This window comes from Taudactylus pleione, unplaced genomic scaffold, assembly GCF_031769625.1.
Source record: "Taudactylus pleione unplaced genomic scaffold, aTauple2 ptg000352l, whole genome shotgun sequence".
NCBI classification, from domain to species: domain Eukaryota; kingdom Metazoa; phylum Chordata; class Amphibia; order Anura; family Myobatrachidae; genus Taudactylus; species Taudactylus pleione.
In genome coordinates this window covers 11,204,938-11,227,500 of record NW_028284753.1, presented here as the reverse complement: position 1 = coordinate 11,227,500, position 22,563 = coordinate 11,204,938, and the positions used below count along the sequence as shown (strand labels likewise).

Genomic DNA, 22,563 nt, shown 5'->3' with positions numbered 1-22,563 from the left:
AAAAATTATTTTCTGTGTTTGTGAATTGTGTGCGCAGTAGCCGCACGTGCATCAACAAAGTAGTGCCAAGCGTGCGCCTGTATCATAAGTAAAGGGCCGGCTGGCTTGACCGTTAAAGGGTGCTGTAACCCCCAAAGTACACTCCAGTCCAAACCAAAAAAAAAATTATTTTCTGTGTTTGTGAATTGTGTGCGCAGTAGCCGCACGTGCTTCAACAAAGTAGTGCCAAGCGTGCGCCTGTGTCATAAGTAAAGGGCCGGCTGGCTTGACCGTTAAAGGGTGCTGTAACCCCCGAAAGTATACTCCAGTCCAAACCAAAAAAAATTTATTTTCTGTGTTTGTGAATTGTGTGCGCAGTAGCCGCACGTGCATCAACAAAGTAGTGCCAAGCGTGCGCCTGTGTCATAAGTAAAGGGCCGGCTGGCTTGACCGTTAAAGGGTGCTGTAACCCCCAAAGTACACTCCAGTCCAAACCAAAAAAAAATTTATTTTCTGTGTTTGTGAATTGTGTGCGCAGTAGCTGCACGTGCATCAACAAAGTAGTGCCAAGCGTGCGCCTGTGTCATAAGTAAAGGGCCGGCTGGCTTGACCGTTAAAGGGTGCTGTAACCCCCGAAAGTACACTCCAGTCCAAACCAAAAAAAAATTATTTTCTGTGTTTGTGAATTGTGTGCGCAGTAGCCGCACGTGCATCAACAAAGTAGTGCCAAGCGTGCGCCTGTGTCATAAGTAAAGGGCCGGCTGGCTTGACCGTTAAGGGTGCTGTAACCCCCGAGAGTACACTCCAGTCCAAACCAAAAAAAAAATTATTTTCTGTGTTTGTGAATTGTGTGCGCAGTAGCCGCACGTGCATCAACAAAGTAGTGCCAAGCGTGCGCCTGTGTCATAAGTAAAGGGCCGGCTGGCTTGACCGTTAAGGGTGCTGTAACCCCCGAAAGTACACTCCAGTCCAAACCAAAAAAAAAATTATTTTCTGTGTTTGTGAATTGTGTGCGCAGTAGCCGCACGTGCATCAACAAAGTAGTGCCAAGCGTGCGCCTGTGTCATAAGTAAAGGGCCGGCTGGCTTGACCGTTAAAGGGTGCTGTAACCCCCAAAGTACACTCCAGTCCAAACCAAAAAAAAAATTATTTTCTGTGTTTGTGAATTGTGTGCGCAGTAGCCGCACGTGCATCAACAAAGTAGTGCCAAGCGTGCGCCTGTGTCATAAGTAAAGGGCCGGCTGGCTTGACCGTTAAAGGGTGCTGTAACCCCCAAAGTACACTCCAGTCCAATCCAAAAAAAAAATTATTTTCTGTGTTTAGCCGCACGTATATATCAAATCGATATAACATAAATGGAGGACCAAACTTTCTCCGATAAAAATAAAATAGAGAAAGATCAAGAACCACTTCCTCCTAGTGCTGAAGCTGCTGCCACTAGTCATGACATAGACGATAACATGCCATCAACGTCGTCTGCCAAGGCCGATGCCCAATGTCATAGTAGAGGGCACATACAATCCCAAATGGCAAAGTTCAGGAAAATGACCTTGAAAAAGACATTTAAATCAGCTGAAGAGAAACGTAAACTTGCCAATATGCCATTTATGACACGGAGTGGCAAGGAACGGCTAAGGTCGATCCCTAGTATGTTCATGACTAGTGGTTCAGCTTCACATGACGATGGAAGCCCTCCTCCCACTAAAAAAATCAAAAGAGTTAAGCTGGCAAAAGCACAGCGAAGAACTGTGCTTTCTAAGAAGATATCACAAATCCCCAAGGAGAGTCCAAGTGTGGTGGTGGTTGCGATGCCTGACCTTCGCAGCACTGGACGGGAAGAGGTGGCTCTTTCCACCATTTGCACGCCCCCTGCAAGTGCTGAAAGGAGCACCCACAGTCCACTTGCTGATATGCAAATTGAAGATGTCACTGTTGAAGTACAACAGGATGAGGATACTGGTGTAGCTGGCGCTGAGGAGGAAGTTGGCGAGGAGGATTCTGATGGTGATGTGGTTTGTTTAAATCAGGCTCCGGGGGAGACAGTTGTTGTCCGTGGGATGAAAAAGCCCATCACGGTCATGCCTGGGCAGAAGACCAAACATTCCACCTCTTTGGTCTGGCAATATTTCTATCCAAATCCGGACAACAACTGTCTTGCCATATGTACCATATGTAAAGGTGAAATAAGTAGGGGTAGGGACGTCAACCACCTAGGAACATCCTCCCTTATACGGCACCTGCAGCGCGTTCATAAAAAGTTACTGTCAAGTTCAGAAACTTTGGCTAAGACCGTAAGCAGTCCAGGGACACCTAAATCCCGTTGTCCTGTTGTATCCAAGCGCCTGCAAACCACACCGTCAACTCCCTCCTCGTCAATTTCCTCCTTAGTCAGGATCGGAAGTAGTCCTGCAGGCCATGTCACTGGCATGACTGACTCTCCTAACCGGGATTCCTCTGGAGGATCCTGCATTGCTACGCCTACTGCTGCCGCTGCTGCTGTTGCTGCTGCTGGGAGTCGTTCATCATCCCAGAGAGGAAGTAGGAACACCACTACTTTTACTAAACAATTGACCCTCCAACAGTCCTTAGCGAGGAGGATGAAGTACGACAGCAGTCATCCTGAAGCAAAACGTATAACTGAGGCCTTGACTGCTATGTTGGTGTTAGACGTGCGTCCGGTATCCGCCATTAGTGCAGTGGGATTTAGACAATTGATGGAGGTAGTGTGTCCCCGGTTCCAAATCCCGTCTAGATTCCACTTCACTAGGCAGGCGATACCGAGACTGTACAGAAACGTCAGAAAAAGTGTCCTCAGTGTCCTGAAAAATGCCGTTGTACACAATGTCCACTTAACCACGGACATGTGGACAAGTGGAACAGGGCAGACTAAGGACTATATGACTGTGACAGCCCACTGGGTAGATGTATCACCTTACGCAGCAACAGCAGCAGCGTCACCAGTAGCAGCATCTCAGAAACGCCAGCTCGTTACAAGGCAGGCTACGCTGTGTATCACCGGTTTCAGTAAGAGGCACACCGCCGACAACCTCTTAGAGAAACTGAGGGAAATCATCGCCCAGTGGCTTACCCCACTTAGACTCTCCTGGGGATTTGTGATATCTGACAACGCCACCAATATTGTGCGGGCATTACATCTGGGCAAATTCCAGCACGTCCCATGTTTTGCTCACACAATAAACTTGGTGGTGTAGAATTTTCTGAAAAGCGACAGGGGCGTGCAGGAGACGCTTTGGGTGGCCCGAAAAATTTCTGGCCACTTTCGCCATTCAGCGACTGCGTGCCGAAGACTGGAGCGCCAGCAAACACTCTTGAACCTGCCCCGCCATCACCTGAAGCAAGAGGTTGTGACGCGGTGGAACTCAACCCTCTATATGCTTCAGAGGATGGAGGAGCAGCAAAAGGCCATACAAGCCTATACATCCACCTATGACATAGGCAAAGGAGGGGGTATGCACCTGACTCAAGCGCAGTGGAGAATGATTTCCGTGTTGTGCAAGGTTCTCCAGCCCTTCGAACTTGCCACACGTGAAGTCAGTTCAGACACAGCCAGCTTGAGTCAGGTCATTCCCCTCATCAGGCTTTTGCAGAAGCAGCTGGAGAAAGTGAAGGAGGAGCTAAGACGGAGCGATTCCGCTCGGCATGTGGGACTTGTGGATGAAGCCCTTCATTCGCTTTGCCAGGATTCCAGGGTGGTCAATCTGTTGAAATCAGACCACTACATTTTGGCCACCGTGCTTGATCCTAGGTTTAAAGCCTATGTGGTGTCTCTCTTTCCGGCCGACACAAGCCTGCAGAGGTGCAAAGACCTGCTGGTGAACACACTGTCAGCTGAAGCGGAACGTGACACGTCAACGGCTCCTTCTTCATTTTCTCCCGCAACTGGGGCTGCCAGGAAAAAACTTAGGTATCCTAAGCAACCCGCTGGCGGTGATGCAGGGCAGGCAGGACCAAGTTTGGACATCTGGTCCGGACTGAAGGACCTGGCAACAATTTCTGACATGTCTACTGTCACTGCATATGATACTGTCACCATTGACAGAATGGTGGAGGATTACATCGGTGACAGCATCCAAGTAGGCATGTCAGACAGTCCATACCTGTACTGGCAGGAAAAAGAGGCAATTTGGAGGCCCCTGTACAAGCTGGCTCTATTTTACCTGAGTTGCCCCCCCTCCAGTGTGTACTCCGAAAGAGTGTTTAGTGCAGCCGGGAACCTTGTCAGCGAAAGGCGTAGGAGGTTGCTTCCACAGAATGTGGAGAAGATGATGTTCATCAAAATGAATTATCAGCTCTTCCAGGGAGACCAGCCTCCAGAAGGTACAGAGGGACCTGTGGTGGTGGATTCAAGTGGGGACGAGTTAATACTTTGTGAGGATGAGGATGTACACACTGAAGAGGGTGAGGAATCGGTGGATGAGGAGGATGAGGATGACATCTTGCCTCCGTAGAGCCAGTTTGTGCAGGGACACATTAATTGCCAGCTTGTTTTGTGGGGGCCCAAACGAACCAATCATTTCAGCCACAGTTGTGTGGCAGACCCTGGCGCTGAAATGATTGATTTGTTAAAGTGTGCATGTCCTATTTATACAACATAAGGGTGGGTGGGAGGGCCCAAGGACAATTCCACCTTGCACTTCTTTTTTTTCTTTGCATTATGTACAGTTTGGGGCCTAGTTTTTCTAACTGCCATCCTGTCTGCCACTGCAGTGTCACTCCTAGATGGGTCACGTGTTTGTGCCGCCCACTCGTGTCGCTTAGCATAGTCATCCAGCTACCTCGGTGCAACCTTTTGGACATGAAAACACTATTGTGAGGTGTGAGGTGTTCAGAATAGACTGGAAATGAGTGGAAATTAAGGTTATTGAGGTTAATAATAGCATAGGAGTAGAGAAACCAACAAATTCTGTGATTTTAGCTGTTTTTATGCTTTTTAAAAAAAAAATACAGATCCAAAACACAAAACCCAGAACCCAAAACACGGAAGGGTGGTTTTGGCAAAACCAATCCAGATCCAAAACACGAAGAAAGATCCAGATCCAAAACCAAAACACAAAACACGAAAAGTGGCCGGTGCACACCCCTAATATATATATATATATATATATATATATATATATATATATATATATATATATATATATATATATATATATATATAGTGTGTGTGTATGGAGCCCCAACCGATGTCAAACAATCGATTGTTTCTATCGATGGTTGAACCAATCAGCCATCGAAGGTACAGCTGTCAATGACCAGAAGTACAGTATACCATAACATTTTTTATTTTTATGGTATATGGTGTTTAAATAAAAAAAAAATAATAATTTTAAAAAGATGTTCCTGACCTAAGTCAATCATAAAAAAACCCCGACAATTTCAGAGCGGTTTTTGGAAAAAAAATCGTCAGTTAAGTGGTTAATGTGGCTCTCCGAGAAAAAAGTTTGGACTCCCCTAAGAACCTAAAGTAGATGTGTTTGTATTGCATTGGAAACTTGTAACATGCAGTATCGCTCCTTACCAGCAGAGTGAGCTGCACAATATAGAAGACACGGAAGTTCACTCTCGTCCTTCTTGTCACCTGCGGCGTACGGTTATCCACACGGCCCCGGAAGCAGGAGGTCCTTTTCCTCGCAGACGCAGCCATGGTGAGACTCGTACTGAGCTGCCTGTAACTTTATCCAGCGCCATCCTCTGCCCTTCCCGCCTCCCCCGTGCCCCAGCTGGCATGGTGACCTCAGGCGTGTATGCCCGGTTGTCATTGCCCGTGTATCGCTCAACGAGGGCCAAAGACCGGCAGAGTTGGATGGGGCGATTTGATCCGCCGTTGTTCCTGGATCAGGACCTGTCCGGGATGGGTGTTTGCGCCATGGGGGCGGCGATCAGCGCTCTTTCTAGTGCGGGATGTATAGTGATATATAGTGTCAGTATGTTGCATATAGAGCTGGTACAGGGCTGGTGAGAGCTGCTGCCCTGAGTACCTGCTATGAGGAGGGGGGCAGTGTGTTTCTCCTATACCATGCTGGGTATAGAAGAGGGTTCCTGGTAGCAGTGCTGAGTCAGTTGGAGAGAGACACTGCCCTGAGTAGCCCCTATAGTCTGCATGGGGGGCATTATATAACATGGTGCAGCCTGGTGGCACTCATTTGTCTTGGGGTAGACAAATATTCTCTAATGGTGAAAAAGGCTTCTATACAGAATAGCTCACAGTACATGACAAGTGCATAATCACTACCATTGTAAGTTGCAACAGTCATTGTCAATTCACAGTAAGTTATATGTGCATGCATTGGTATAAAATATAGAGGACCCACTTATCGATTAGTTTTATCATATGTAGTGAGTTTTAAATCTCGCTGTGTATGATAATGGTGCGCCAACCAATCAGCTCCTAACTGTCATCTGTTTAAAACATGACAGCTGGGAGATGATTGGCTGGATCACCATTTATCATGCACAATGAGATTTAAAACTTGTTGCGTATGATAAAACTAGTTGATCGATGGGCCCCAGATATCTTCTAACTCTTTTCTGTTTTCTGAAGGCTCGCGGACCCAAGAAGCATTTGAAGCGTGTTGCAGCGCCCAAACACTGGATGCTGGATAAGCTGACTGGTGTCTTTGTGAGTATCCAACATATCATATCCATTATATGCATACAATATTAGGTAGATCAGTCTATTAGTTATTCTGTGTCTATGTACCTGATTAAAAAAAAATGCATTTTATATATAATATACACACAAATCTTTAATTGGTGTGATTGACCTTGGATTCAAACTTTTCTTGGCATTATACTTTAATCGAGGAGTGTGAACCGTTGAGTACCAATAATCATCTCAATGACTATTCCACACTGTGATGATGGAATAACTCACTGTGTATTTAATGGCTACCAGTACTTGTTTACACACACAATTGTTCCCTACAGGCTCCACGTCCGTCCACTGGACCCCACAAGCTCAGAGAGTGTTTGCCCCTGATCATCTTCCTAAGGAACAGGCTGAAGTATGCTTTGACTGGGGATGAGGTGAAGAAGATTTGCATGCAGCGCTTTATTAAGATCGATGGCAAGGTCCGCACAGATATCACATACCCTGCTGGATTCATGGGTGAGTGTAATGTGGAAATGTATAGCATTATGCTTGGAAACACTATTAAGTGCCAACTTGATATTTGTTTCTAACTAAATAACCTACATCGTATTAAAAAAAAAAAAAAATGGACCCTTATCCAACCATTTTGGTATCTATAAAGCGTGATCAATAGCTGGTGATGCCCAAACTGAGCTACTTTTCTTCTTCAAATTGGCTAAGTGAAATGTTCAGCAAAGGTTCCTGCAAACAGCCGTTCTTTGGTTTGCGGTTGACATTGCAATGACTTCTGTTGTACAGTTGCTGCAACAGACAAATATTTAATAAAAACAAATCTTAATGTATTTATACTATTCAACAATCTCACAAGTACCTTCTCCTTTATGGAAGATTGCCATGGCTGCTACATAAGAAAGCTTGGCTTAGCTCTGTTCCATGTGGCAAAGAATTACGTGTAGTATGTATCCATTCATCATATGCATCAACCTCGTCTTGTTTCACAGATGTCATTAGCATTGAAAAAACTGGTGAGCACTTCCGTCTGGTGTATGACACCAAGGGGCGGTTTGCAGTGCACAGGATCACAGCTGAAGAGGCTAAGGTAAAACTCTTACACGGCTACCATGTAGTAGTACTAACATAATACATTCTCATGCTTTCATTCATGCCGTAGAACCGATTACACACTTCCAGTCATTCTGCTAAATAAGAGCTGTACCTCCATAAATCATTACATGTGGCTTTTATATAAGACAAGCAATGCGTCCGTGAAGTTTAATACAGTTAATATAAAGGCTACTAGACTAAAGCTAGCAATTTATTTTTATGAAGAGAAGCAATGTTGGTGAGATAGATGTTTGCGGAGATAGGAGCTATAATGTATATACCAGCTGCAGCATTTTTCACACAAGGCTAATATCCTGTAATCTGTCTTTTTTTTTTTCCCAGTATAAGCTGTGCAAAGTGAGGAAAACCTGGGTGGGAACAAAAGGAATCCCTCATCTGGTTACCCACGATGCCCGCACCATCCGCTATCCAGACCCATTGATCAAGGTCAATGATACTGTTCAGATTGACCTGGATACTGGCAAGATTACAGACTTCATAAAGTTTGATACTGGTAAGTATGACGCTCTGTTAAGAATAGATATCTGTATAGTCTTTATGGAAGCCTGAAAAATTGTGTCCAGTTATATACTATGATGTAGCTCATTCCTGGTGTATGATCTAGTGCAGGCCTGGCCAATCTGTGGCTCTCCAGCTGTTGTGAAACTATACCCTCACACCGGGATGGGTACAGGATGCCGGCGGTCAGAATCCTGACGCTGGCATCCCGACGGGGATAGAATAGACACTTGTCTGTCAGTACTCTAAAACCCTCTCACAAACCCTAACCCTCTCTTCCCGGTGCCTGACCCTAACCCTCCCCCCAACCCCGTTACTTCCCTTCGGGATTCCAGCACTGGCATTCTGATCACAGGAATTCCCACGGTTGGGATGTTGACCGCATCCCCCTCACACTGATCAGCTGGTTTAGCGAGCTAGGACTTGTTTCACAGCAGCTGGAGAGCCACAGGTTGCCCAGGCCTGTACTAGTGTTTATCTCACAAACTAGCTGCTGTCAGAGGCACAAAATACATTAGACTTTTATAGGGGTATTCACTATGGAGCGAAAACGCTGTTTCTGCGAGGTTTTCGCTCGGATGACGTCATTTTCGCCGCTTTTACTTTTACACCGTATTCAATTTGAAAACTTTTCACCGGTGCGAAAAGTATATTGCCTTCGACCCTGCGGAAAAGTATCACCAAGGAATGGGTGGCGAAAAGAAGTGCAGAATTGGGGTTTTGGAGTGCAACATTTGGGGAACCACCCTGCAACCTTCAGACAGTCCCCCAAAGGTAAACTGTGTGAAATTTATTTAAAAAAATACCTGAGGACCCCAAAAAAAGCACTTTAATTTTGGGGTCGAAAAAAAAATGGGGGGTACAAAGTTAAAAACTAGCGAACTACAATCTAGGGGGGTCCACAAGTATGCCCCAGGTGTTTTTTTCATTGCAGGTGTTTGCGGCAAGTGGATTTTTCAAGTTTTTTTTAAAAACTTCACTATAGCAACTTTTAAATATGCTCACCCCCATTTTCAAGTACCCAAAATTAGCTGGGACTACTTATTTTCTGCAAAAAAAAAATTCTAAATACTATTCTTCACCACCTTCCCAAATCCCCAAAATAACAGCTATTGAGCCCGTTTAAAGACCCCAAAAACCTTCAACAGGGCTAATCGGGGGTATCCAAAGTGAACCCCCATGTCAGAGCATCTTTTTGGGGATGTTAGGGTCATTTCCCCAAAAAGCAGCAAAGTTTTGCGCTGATTTCACATTCGCCGGGTGCCGTTTTCGACGATTTCATATTGAATACGGGTATAATCGGTGGCGTGCGCGCGATACTTTTTCGCCGGCAAAAGCTCCGATGTGCGGTGAAAACTTCGACCCGCATAGACGGTGAAGTTTACGTTTCATATTGAATACACCTGATAGAGTTCAGTGCTTTAATGTTATATATTCATCAGTCACAAATGTATAAATATATTTAAGTTTCAGGAGCTTACTATAAATGTTCATATTAATATAGTCTTGGTAATAGGGTTTGGGATATTAATGTCCTACATGTAGCATGTTACCAGGCAGTAATCCCACTGATGAGCATTGCAGCGTGTAGTCACCTGTTGCAGAACATGGTAATGGGACAATATCTGGAAATGGAATGTGAGACACCTTGCTGTGTGTAGGTATGGAAACATGTATATTTCATTATTCCCAACCGCTTTCTGTAAGGCAGATTGCATCTCAGGCTTAGTTGGGGTATTTTCAAGAATTTTAACAAATTAAAACACGATCAATATATATCCAAATAGTCTTCATTTATTTATTTTCAGTGGTCTTTTCAGTATTAAGCTCCGTGTGACTTAGTCGCCAGTAAAAAGGAATTTGCTAACTACTAGGTTTACCCAGTTTTGTTGTGAACTGAACTTTGTCGCCACATCATCATGTAACCTTCATTCTATAGGTAACCTCTGCATGGTGACTGGTGGTGCCAACTTGGGGCGAATTGGTGTCATCACCAACCGGGAGAGGCACCCAGGCTCTTTCGATGTGGTTCACGTCAAGGATGCTAACAGCAACACCTTTGCCACCAGGCTCTCCAACATTTTTGTCATCGGCAAAGTAAGTTTTGCTCATTTTATATTTTTATTTGTCATGGGAAATAATTGGCTTCTAGGCCTACAAATCTGCATGAGGCACCTCCTTTATTTATTCATCTTTCTTTTACTCTGTCATCAAGGCACCATAACGTCAAGGTTTTAAGGCTATCCATGCTTAAGCACAGGTGACTTAAATATTAACTTAGTTTGAGTTAACCATATGTGTTATGACATGCATGTAAAACCGGGACTGTTAAGGTGCCTTAATGACTGAGTTAAGAGGAAGCATTGTGTTTAGGACAGTGGTTCCCGAACTCTGTCCTCAAGGCACCCGAATGGTCCAGATTTTAAGGATATCCATTCTTAAGAGCAGGTGATTTATTTAGTACCTCAGTCAGTATGATTATACCATCTGTGCGCAAGCATGGATATCCTTAAAACCTGGACTATTAGGGTGCCTTGAGGACAGAGTTTGGGAAACCCTGCTTTAGTTTGTGTTGGTTGCTCCCTGCAGGTTCCTCCAGGGCACTGGTGGGCAATAAGTGGAACTCCAGCTTCTGAACTTGAAATCCCAACATGCCTTGCTACAGTTTTAGTGTGGCAAGGCATGCTGAGATGTGTAGTTCTACAACAGCTGGGGGGGGGGCGCTAATTGCTCACACGTACTCCAGCCCCCCTCATTACTACAGCTAATAGAGGGATCTAGCTCTGCAACAAGCATGGTGCAGGCTGACCATTTGGCTGGAGAGTGGAATCTTGATGGTTAGACGTTAGTTTCTGTTGCAGTGTCCTCTACACCTCTCCCTGGGCCTGACTTAGAGGTGCATGCAGGGCCAGTGTATGCGCAGTTGAGCGATTTGTTACTGCACATGCACGAAAATGATAGAAAACCCTTACTGTGCACACGTGTGAACCAATGTGTCTTATGGCGTACACATTTGCGTGCAACATTGCTATGACTTGGCACAGCATCTGAAAAAGTGATCTGAAAAGAAGTGTCATGGGTGTATGTCGGCATGCAGCTTTGTTCTCTCTTGCAGCACTGCGCCACAGTGGCCATAATTACAAGGGAGGGACTGTGCATCAGGCAGGGATTGCTCAAGGAGTCTGAGTGATGGTGCGTTGATGATGGATTGATCGGATCCATCCGCACAGTTGAGCATTGCTTAGATATGGACGTTGCAGAGTTTGCTCAGGTCATCACACACGTAGAAGTGGAATACTCAAGCTGTTGCATATTTTTGCACTTGTGATTCCGTGAGAAATCTCAGCCGCGTATGAGCAGTGTGCACCTCTGAATCAAGCCACCTGTCTGAGAGCTAGAGGGTCTGGGTGACTGGTGTGATTTAAGAAATGGATAACTTGTTTGATTTTAAGTTTCATTCATCGGAGTGGTTTTAATTAAACAGGAGAAAAACTTTGAACTTGGTAATATCAGGTTATAGTAGAAGGCTTGAGAGGAGTATTTAAAAGGGGATCTGTTTAAGCCAGGGGTGGGGAATAACCGTCCCACAAGCTGTGCTAATCACCAGTAACTTAAGTACAGTATCTCTGGGAAGCGGCTGTTTAATTGCAAGGATAGAACAGACTGGATTTACCTTTATAATTTAGAGTGAACATGAAGTAATCATGAAAGTATAGTTTAAAACATGCGTTTGGCATATATACTAGTTCTTCACTCTTAAAAGGCTTTGTTGACCTATGAGGGAAATAAATTATCGCCTGCGACTAATAGTGCCGGGCACCTAACAGCAATTGAGTTGTTGCTCTGTTCGGGCGCGTACAGCCGTGGGAGCACATTTCTTCTTGCAGATCTCTGGCAGGCAAGTAAAAATGTAAGTCGGGAGTTTGGCCACTGAAAGCCGGACTTGACACGGGTCTAGTTGTTTAATGCAGCTAAACCCTGTCTATTTGGGGTGTGGCGTGCGATATGCATGGGTGCCCAAAAACAATTGACTTTAGCACCCCGAACTCCCGTCACTTTAGACGGGAGCTAGGGAACCATATAACGACTTAATCCCTCCTCCCCCCCCCCTCATTAGTACATGCATGGCTACCAGATGCTCTTCATTTTGATTAATATGCAGTGGAACCCCTGGGAAGCCGTGCTGAATGTTAGTACAGGTGATAAATAGATGTTAGCAGAAATAACATTTTGTGAGGTTTGGTGATACGGAATCGCATCGTCCTTGATGGTGTATATGTTCTGTATGTAACTTTGTGGGGAGTACAAGGCAATGTCAGTATTTCTGGGCTCATTCTCTTTACCTTCCTTTTTAAAATCTATTTACACATCTGCACATAATGTGGTCTTGAAAATTGATATGACAACACAACAGGCTTTATTAATCATTTCAACATCAAGCCACATAAAGTAGAGTAATTGTAGAACTACCTTTAGCAGCAATTGTTTGCTGTTTGAGTTTCTTACATTGTATTTGAGGAATTTTGACACATTCCTTACTAATACAAAAAAGTCCTAAATCATTGCTTGTGTGCATTTGTTTATGCATATACATATAAAATGGTGCTGTCAAATTTTGTTGTCCAACTGGTTCTCATCCAAGCAAAAATTCTGTCTTCGGATATATAATTCAGTTGTGTATGTGATTATCCCTATAGGTCCTTGTGACTGATTTATGTATTTAGTAGGGTAAGCAAAGCATCAGATAATTTCACCAAACAAGTGTTTTCGCGTTGAAGCAATTCTGAAACGATTCACCACAATTATTTTATTTTTATCATTATCCTGGTATGATGGGAGTGAACATATCTTTTATCACTCCGCTTTAATAGCTATAAGTAAGTTATATATTTTTTTTTTCTAAATACTTATTCCAATACATAATCATTGTAATATTTGTAAGCTATTACTTCAAGAGTGCCTCAAATTTATTTTCTTTTTTTGCCCTCTATGCAAATCAATAGTGAACCCAGTAATGTGGATTCACAGATATTTAAACGCAACTTTAATATCATAGGTATAGAGTAAATGATACTATCAAATTACTCATGAGCTGAAATTACAGAATGTCCATCCAAGCGGTTAATTAAAATGTAATTTCTACCAATAATGTGGATACAAATTCCCAAACCGCATGCAGTAATATTTTGTCTTTGAGAATGCCCTGCTTTCTCCAACAATATATACCTTTTTAAGATCCTGCCCTAGCATCTCAGCAGGGTTCAGCTACAGTCTTTGACTTGGCTATTCCTGTTTTCACCATAGTAAAGGTGCCTACACACTTGGCGATGTGCTCACGATCAGACATCGTATCCGATATCCCCTTGAACGCTCCTCAGCAGCTCCCTGGCAGTCGTGGGCACGATTTGGTGTTAAAAACTGTTCAATGTGACAAACTATCTATCATGCCTCCTAACTATTCCAGTGCATCATGACTGAGATCGGCAAATCTGCCCTACAACACGGCAGATCTGAAGATGCGATGTATGACCAGCGGGTACGCTCATCGTGACAGTGAGTGGAAACTCACGATTTGGGCATATTTTACATGATTTGAAGTCGCGATGCGTTGGAATCGGGCAAATCGTGTAAAATATCGAAAGTGTGTAGGCACCTTTTAGGGTTGTTCTTGGTCTTCTCGGGCCAGATGAAGCCTAATGGTGCATACACACGGTCAGATTTTTCTTCAAATCTTAACGATAACAATTAAAAAAATCGTTCATATCTGAAGGAAAATCTGACATGTATGAACGATGCGCGTTCCCGATGGTCAGATAACGATATGTGACATCTGATGTGTTTGCAGTCAGTTTTGGACCATTTCTGTCCTTCTTAATGCAGTCAAAAGTCGTTCGTAGTTCAAATCATTTGCAAAATCGTTCAAATCATTGGTCAGTCGGTCATCTGACACATCTGGCCGTGTGTATGCTCCATTAAGCTGCATACACACACAGCGATTTTGTTACCAACTATTTTATGTCAGATTTTCGATTTTTTTTTTTCTTTTTTATGAACGATTTTCCTGTGTAATGAACGATTTTTTTTTTTGAGCTACAAACTATTTTTGTAATTTCCCTAAATGAAAATCGTTCAGTTGGTCAGTCAGAATGAACTACAAACGGTAACGCGCATGAACGATAATCGTTCATCGTTACAACTCAGAAACTGAACGATTTTTTTGAACGATAACGATGTTCTAGTTAAATCGTTCAAAAAATCGTTACGTGTGTATGCACCCGAAGTGCTGTTTGTTTTTGTGTTAAAGGGTCTGCATAAGAAGCTGGTCCTGAATCTTTTCTATATAGTTGTCCTACGTTTTAAAATTATTATTTTTTTTTACCCTGTTGAGTGAGGCCTGTAAATCCAAATATTTAGCCTTAGTATGAATTGCCAAAAAGTGGCAAAGAATCCAGTCAGACCTTTGGGTGAACTTGCTGGGATGCCCATTACTACCAATTTTGACAGCAGCCTATTAATGTTTCAAACTCATTGATGATCACATTAAGGGCCTGATTCAGAGCCGCTCGTAAGCGGCCGCTCGTTCGCTCCGAGCGATGTTTGCCCAACTGCGCATGCGTACGGATCGTTATACGCATGCGCGAACCAGTCAGTGCGGTCGAAATTCATGTGCTCGCAAAATAGCAAATGCCTGATAATTTGAGTGACAGAAAGAGGCGTATGTGGGTGGTAACAGGGGAAGGTGCTTGAAAACAGGGAGTGGAGATCCAATCGCAGGCGTGCTTAAAGGTCAAAACGTGCGTTTTATGGGTGTGCATAATTAAAACAGCAGCGTCATTGACCACGTCACTGGGTTATTTTATAGCCAGAACTGCTCGCAAAATTGTGGTAGCAAAAACCAACCACAAGAATAGCGAGCAGCTCATACACTGGTCGATGTACTCAATTAATCTAATAAATAGCGGACATGACGTAGGATGCGAGCGGCCAGGGGGCGTAGTTTCCCAAAAAACGACCGCAAGTTTGGTTCGCTTGTTCAGACCTAGAGGCGTGAACAGACCGCAAAGAGCGAACGGTTCATTTGAATAGCCACCCTATTTTCTGGACGAGCGAGCGCTAATTGCGTCCGGCTCTGAATCAGGCCCTAAGTGTACTTGACTAGCTCCATCTTGCACAAATAGCTTCCTGTTATGTGGAAGCAATAATTGTCTACGGATACCCTGTTAAGTGTAAACTGGTTGGAATAGTGTGTACTTCCAGTGTTCACTCTAGGTCCGGCGGCAGACAGGGCGCCGGAGCTAGAGAGGGCACTTCCGTGCGTGCCACCGAAAAGGGGCAGTGGTCATTGAAAAGGGGGCGTGTCTATAGGATGCGTCACCTTTTCGTCACTCTTGGGGGCGAGCCCGGCACCTACGGACACGCCGGGCAGCCCCCAAGGGCTGCTGACAGCTACAATAGATGCCGAGCACATGCGCCCAGCATCTTCACTGGTGGTGACCGCGTTACCGCACATTTCCCCACCCACGGGACACTGCGACCCACTGGTGAAGACTGCACCCGCAGGCTGTCTTAGCGGTGCGCTGCGCAGTGAGGGCAGGGCGCAGCGCCCCTCTAAAGCGGCCTAGCGGGAACACTATACTTATCCACGTGATGGTACTTTCTGGTCCAAATGTTCATTCACTTTCTCTAAATTTACCTGCCAATGAATTTCAGCGTGCCCTTTAGATGCATAAATCAAATAGCACTACACATGTCAATGTTTGACCATGTTTCCGCCATCCCGCCATCTTACAGCTGATGTTGGGGCAGTATGACTAATATGAGGCGCAGTCTAATGGCCGTGAGGGGAAGCTGTTGTCTACCTGCTCTGACCTGGTGGGAAAGTAGGATGAAATAGAGAACATTACATCCGTGAGAGGTCTTATTACCTTACTTATTGAACCACCCTCATACCTTTTATGAACAGTAAGCTCTCATCCATTGGTACAGTATAAAAATCTAATACATTGTAAAGAATTCCTTGCTGTATTCTGTACCTTGATCTGAATCCTTAATGTTGGCCCTACGCACAATTTCATTGGTCAATTTTAATCTTAAATTTCTGCATATTCAGGTTCCCAGAGATGTCCCTGATAAAATGATTTGCTCATGGAACCCAAAATTATGGCCAGCGAGATGCAAATTTGTGTTCTCTGTGTAATATACTAGCCCCCAAGTAAAGGCCTTTTATTACATATCGCAGGGAAAACAAAACTTTGTTGTAAATGTGGTGCTGCCTAATGCACATCTGTAAGTGTTTCCCGTGATCTGGCAGGGTGTATAATGGTTGTGTATATGTGCATTCCTGATAGCGGGAGTGACGGAAGGCGTTGTCTTGATGTCATTCTCTGTATTTGGAAGGCATGCACATTTTTGCTTGCTGTTAAATTAGTTTGTAGATTACTTTTTACATAACTGCGAATATATTTTAAACACAGTCCCAAGATTTTCCCTGGATATTACTTGCAAGATTTTAATCTAATAAAGCACCCGCCTTCCTCAAATGTAAAATTGCATTTAGTTTTTTTTTTTTTATTTAGGAAGCAAAACCGGTTTCTATTATTTATTATTATGCCACAAGTGTTCCGCAGCGCCTTACAAAGTACATAAACAAATAAGTAACCAGCGACATACAATACACAGCAGGACACGGATAATAAACATTGCTATATTAGAGACCTTTGCACCCACATAAGCAGCCAAGTGTTAGTTGCCCTAGTGGGGAGTAAGATGAATGAAAAAATACAGTAGGGGGAAGCACAAGAAGGGTAGAGGGCCCTGCTCGAAAGTGCTTACATTCTAAAATAGAGGGACAGACAAACAAGAGTGACACAGATGGGGTAGGCGGGGAGGAAGGAAGATTTAGCAGCAAGTGAGGATGACAGCTGGAAGGCTTTAATGAATTAGTGAGTCTTAAGAGCTTGTTTGAATGATTGTGGAGAGGTGCAGAGTGATGGGGAGAGGGAGGGAGTTCCAAAGGTGGGGAGCAACGTGGGCAAAATCTTGGAGTGGGAGGATGTAATCAATTGGCATGAAAGGCGGCGTTTATTAAGTGAACGAAGAGGGCGGACAGAAGAGTGAAGGGAGATGAGATCAGAAATGTAAATTGGAGAGGAATGGGTGAGGGCTTTGTAAGTGAGATAACCTTGAATTGGGTTCTGAAAGGGAAGGTGAGCCAGTGGAGGGCTTGTAGGAGAGGGGAGGCAGATGTAGAGCGTTTGGAGAGGAAGATGAGCTGAGCAGCAACATTGAGCACAGACTGGAGAGGAGAGAGATGGGATTTGGGAAGGCCAGATAGGAGGAGGTTACAGTAGTCCAATCTGAAGATGACTAGTGAGTGTATGAGGGTTTTGCTGGCATCCAGGTTGAGAAAGGGTCTGATTTTGGAATTATTCTTGAGATGGAAACGACAGGACTGTGAGAGGTTCTGAATATGTAGTTTGAAGGAGAGGGAAGAGTCCAGTATACATAAGTTTTTCCTTGACCAATTGACGCACTTTTATCTCCAGCATGTCTTCCAGTACTGATGGTTTTTATTCTCCTAATCAGTTTATGTTCTCTTTTATAGGGTAACAAGCCCTGGATTTCCTTTCCACGTGGAAAGGGTATCCGTCTAACCATCGCTGAGGAGAGAGATAAGAGATTGGCAGCAAAGCAGACCAGTGGTTAAACCCCAACCAAACTCTACCTTTATTAAATAAAACATTGTTCTGACAACCTTGTGTACCCTGGGCTTATTTCATGCTGCAGGACAGTGAGTGTAAATTGCAGGTAATTTCTCCTTAATGAAAATGAGCTGGAAATAATAGTAAAACATTGGACAAGCAAGCCAAGTTACAATTCTATTGTGAAATGGAGGTTTTTAATGTTAAAGATTTTCATACTTCAATTTTTATTTTAAATCTCATGCTAATATACTGATTGGTTCTGGGATATAAGTTTGTCTTTTCACGAGAACTTATGCAATCAGGGAATTTTTAGACTACGATTTATAGAGCACAGTTTATCAATTCTAGCACTCAGGGGCGGCTAACATTGCATATGTCAGTTCTTGCACCTACAGATGTCAGTCTGTAACTACCTTTTTGTTCAGCTCAGAGTTGGATCACATGCACTATTAAACAGCCCCTGATCACATCTGAGACGCTGTTCTAGAGCGCTCACTAAAGATTGGTTGGTAAATCTGGGAATATATATTATTTTGGGAATTATACCACTGTAGGATACTCGCATTGCCCAATGCATAAATGTACAGTCAGGTGCATAAATATTGGGACATTGACAGAATTTTCATATTTTGGCCTCTATTCCCCACCACAATGAAACAATGTCACACCTAGAATCAACTCCAGACCTTTTACCTGCTTAATTGATAATGAAATAACAAGGGAATAGCCAACACCTGTCCATGAAAAAGCTTTTGAGTTGATAGTCCCATTACTTTTGGCCCCTTAAAAAGTGGGAGGCACATATAGAAACCGTTGTAATTCTTACACCGTTCACCTGATTTAGATGTAATTACCCTCAAATTAAATCTGAAAGTCTGCAGTTAAAGCACATCTTGTTTGTTTCATTTCAAAGCCATTGTGGTGGTGAATAGAGGCCCAAATCTGAAAATTCTGTCAATGTCCCCATATTTATGCACCTGACTGTATGTAGACAAATGAGACTACTTATGGTTTTGTCACTTAAAATTATTTTCAACATAGTAGATTAATACTGAAGACATCAAAATTATGAAAGAACACATATGTAATTATGTTGTAAACAAGTGTTAAACAAATCAAAATGTTTTATATTTTAGATTCCTCAAAGTAGCCCCCTTTAGCTTGGATGACAGCTTTGCACAGTCTTGGCATTCTCTCAATCAGCTTCATGAGGTAGTCTCCTGGAATAGTTTTCCAACAGTCTTGAAGGAGTTTCTAGAGGTGCTGAGCACTTGTTGGCTGCTTTTACTTCACTCTGCGGTCCAACTCATCACCAACCAGCTCAATTGGGTTTAGGTCGTGTATATGTGGAGGCCAGGTCATCTGACGAAGCACTCCATCACTTTCCTTCTTGGTCAAGTAGCCCTTACATAGCTTGGAGGTGTGTTTGGGGTCATTGTCGAAAATCAAATGGTTGTCCCAGGAAGCACAAACTAGATGGGATGGCATGGCGCTGCAGAATGCTGTGGTAGCCATGCTGGTTGTGTGCCTTGAATTTTGAATAAATCGCCAACAGTGTCACCAGCAAAGCACCCCCAGACCACCATCCGCTCACCTCTGCGTCTCACGAAGACACGGCAGTTGGAACCAAAAAATCTCAAATTTGGACTCGTCAGACCAGAGTACAGATTTCCACTGGTCTAATGTCCATTCCTTGTGTTTTCTTGGCCCAAACAATTCTCCTCTTGTTGTTCATCCTCAGTAGTGGCTTCTTCGCAGCAATACGACCATGAAGGCCTGATTCACCCAGTCTCCTCTGAACAGTTGATGTTGAGATTTGTCTGCTACTTGAACTCTGAAGACTTTGTGGTCTCTAATCTGAGGCTGTTAAATAGCGGTTTCTGAGGTTGGTAACTAATGAACTTATGCTCTGCAACAAACAAACTCTTGGTCTTCCTTTCCTGTCGTGGTCCTCATTAGAGCCAGTTTCAGCATAGCGTTTGGTTTTTGCAACTGCACTTGAGGATACATTCAAAGTTCTTAATTTTCCATATCGAATGTCTTAAAGTAATGATGGACTGTTTCTCTTTACTGAGTTGAGTGGTTGGTGCCATAATATGGATTACAACAGTAGTCAAATAGTGGGGTCTGCTGTGTACTAACCCTACCTCTGTACAACACAACTGATGGTCTGAAACACATTAAGAAGGCAAGTAATTCCACAGATTGACTCTTGACCAGGCACACCTGTTAATTCAAAACCATTCCAAGAGACTACTTCATGATGCTGATTGAGAGAATGCCAAGAGTGTGCAAAGCTGTCATCAAAGCAAAAGGGGGCTACTTTGAGGAGTCTAAAATATAAAACCTATTTTGATTTGTTTAACACTTTTGTTTACAACATAATTCCATATGTGGTCTTTCATAGTTTTGAGGTCTTCAGTATTAAGCTGGCCACAGACATAGCTATCTGCACACGATGAGCCGATGTGTACGATTTCCCTTGAAACTCTCCTCGGCAGCTCTGCACACGATTTGGTGACTAATCTTTAAACGAGCTCTCCTGCATCCAGACTTTCACAGTGCATCGTGTCCTAGATTGTCAGATCTGCCCTACTGCACGGCAGATCTGACGATGCGATGTGCGACCAGCGGGGACGCGTATCGCTTTGTGATCGTGAGTGAGGGACTCGTGATTTACTTTCAATTTGGCCATATTTTACACGATCTGTCATTCCAATGTGTCTGAATCGGCCAGATCGGCTAAAATATCGCTGTGTGTGTGGCCAGCATTAATCTACTATGTTGAAAATATTTGAAATAAACCATTGAATGAGAAGGTGTGTCCAAACTTTTGACTGGTATGGTGTATGTGTGTGTTTAGTGAAATTGACAGAGCGCACACCTTGCTTATAGGCCGCAATAAATAAAAACTATAATTAGTAAAGTGCAAATCCTGCATATAGTGACTATTGACCTGTGTTTATAGGCTTAAGTATGCAAAGGGTGATATTTCTGGACCCAGCATTCATGATCTATACAGTAGTACCCTAGTTTTTAGAAAACACAATAAAATAGTTTATTTAAAAAAAAAAAAAAAAGTTTGGTATATAAGTCAGCACCAACATAATGCTAAGTATGCCTTTTATACAAGTAAGAACAACATTACAAGTAAATGCAAATAAACTATTAAGGAATAAAGTTCATGAAGGCAAGAAACTGGAGCTCCCAAAGTGACATCGAATTTGCAGATTTCAAGAGTATAGCTCCTGTGGAGTGTCTCTATTTATACCCCACTAATAGGGACTAATTAAGATCAATTTAGCATTGTGATATCACTTCCGGCATACGCCATTTAATAATCTTAACTTTGTCTTAAATTCATACATACACACCCCCTTCAAATGGCCTCACTAGCCTTATTCAAGTTGCTGTCTTAAGTAAATCAATATGAAGTATGAGTTTCTACTTCAGGGTCCATAGGGTGTCTACAGGATACCTTGGGGTATTGGTGATGGTGGCAGACATCCGGGCACCTCAGAGTTAAAATTTTCAGCCTCCCATGATACACTCTGGTCCCTCTCCTCCTATACCCCGCCGCCGAGCCTCAGGCATCTCCGTTTCGTAGGTGCCTGGCTCTGAGTCGGATCACCATATTCAGAAGGGGGCTGTTACAACCCCTGAAGATTATTTTCAAGCAGCTTTGCTGCACAAGATGAGCTGTACTGCATAGACTCAGCTCAGACGTCTGCTGTAGCTAGTTCACCTCACTGGACCAGAACACCGGTACTGATCCGGGGATGCTGGTGGGTGTCTGGTGTCGTAGCAAGCGTGACCCACAATATCCCTGACTGTGGCCGGATTCAAGGGTGTCAGGTAAGTGGCGGGGTCCCACGGAGGGTACCCGCCGATTCAGTCATTTGGGCCTTAGGTCGGGGGCTCCCTGGGGACAGGCTGCGTGTGTAGCCAGGTACTGATCCTGCGCTTTCCACTAGACCAGTGGTTCTCACACTCTGTCCTCAGGACCCCACACAGGTCACGTTTTCCAGGTCACCCAGCAGGTGCACAGGTGTGCTCATTACTGACAGTTAAAAGATCCACAGGTGGAACTAATTATTTCACTTGTGATTCTGTAAGGAGACATGGAAAACATGCACTGTTTGGGGTCCTGAGGACAGAGTTTGAGAACCTGTGCACTAGACCACCAGGGACAGCGGGCTGCAGCAGTGTGGATATGCTCCAGTGTCCCAGGTTTAATAGCATGCCAGGGGAAGCGCGCCTTCCCTGTCCCACACCCGGCGCATCCCCCGCTGCACAGTGCTTTTCCACAGCGGTCTGGTGAGCTGTCAGTTCTCCCCTGGGCCCGTCTCCTCTCAGCCTCTCGTTGGCCCTTGTCTAGGAAGTGTGAAAATGCTGTTTGAGTTTGATACAGGTGGCATCGCGGTCCGGGTCCCCCCCCCCCCCCGGGTAACTCTCCTCTGATAAGGTCAGAGTGTGCAGCGCTGTTTCCTACCAGGCTCTTGTCTGTGTAGTTGATCAGTGCTTGTAGTGCAGGTTATTTAATTATTTCTGCATTGTATGTGACTATATGCTAGCGCTGTCTGACTGTACTTTCACTTCTGACTGTCAACCATTTTACTATCCCTGTTCCTCTGCTAAAGCCCT

At 44.0% G+C, this 22,563-nt stretch overlaps 1 protein-coding gene across 1 annotated transcript; it reads left to right on the top strand.

The window, feature by feature from the left end:
* Nucleotides 1-5,553: 5,553 nt before the first annotated feature.
* On the top strand, nt 5,554-17,968 carry RPS4X (ribosomal protein S4 X-linked). The gene is made up of 7 exons (XM_088444267.1): nt 5,554-5,645; nt 6,542-6,619; nt 6,928-7,108; nt 7,594-7,691; nt 8,039-8,210; nt 10,155-10,312; nt 17,820-17,968. Exons 1-7 carry the CDS (start codon nt 5,643-5,645, stop codon nt 17,919-17,921), a joined length of 792 nt encoding a protein of 263 aa, XP_088300393.1. The 5' UTR covers nt 5,554-5,642; the 3' UTR covers nt 17,922-17,968.
* Nucleotides 17,969-22,563: the final 4,595 nt, after the last annotated feature.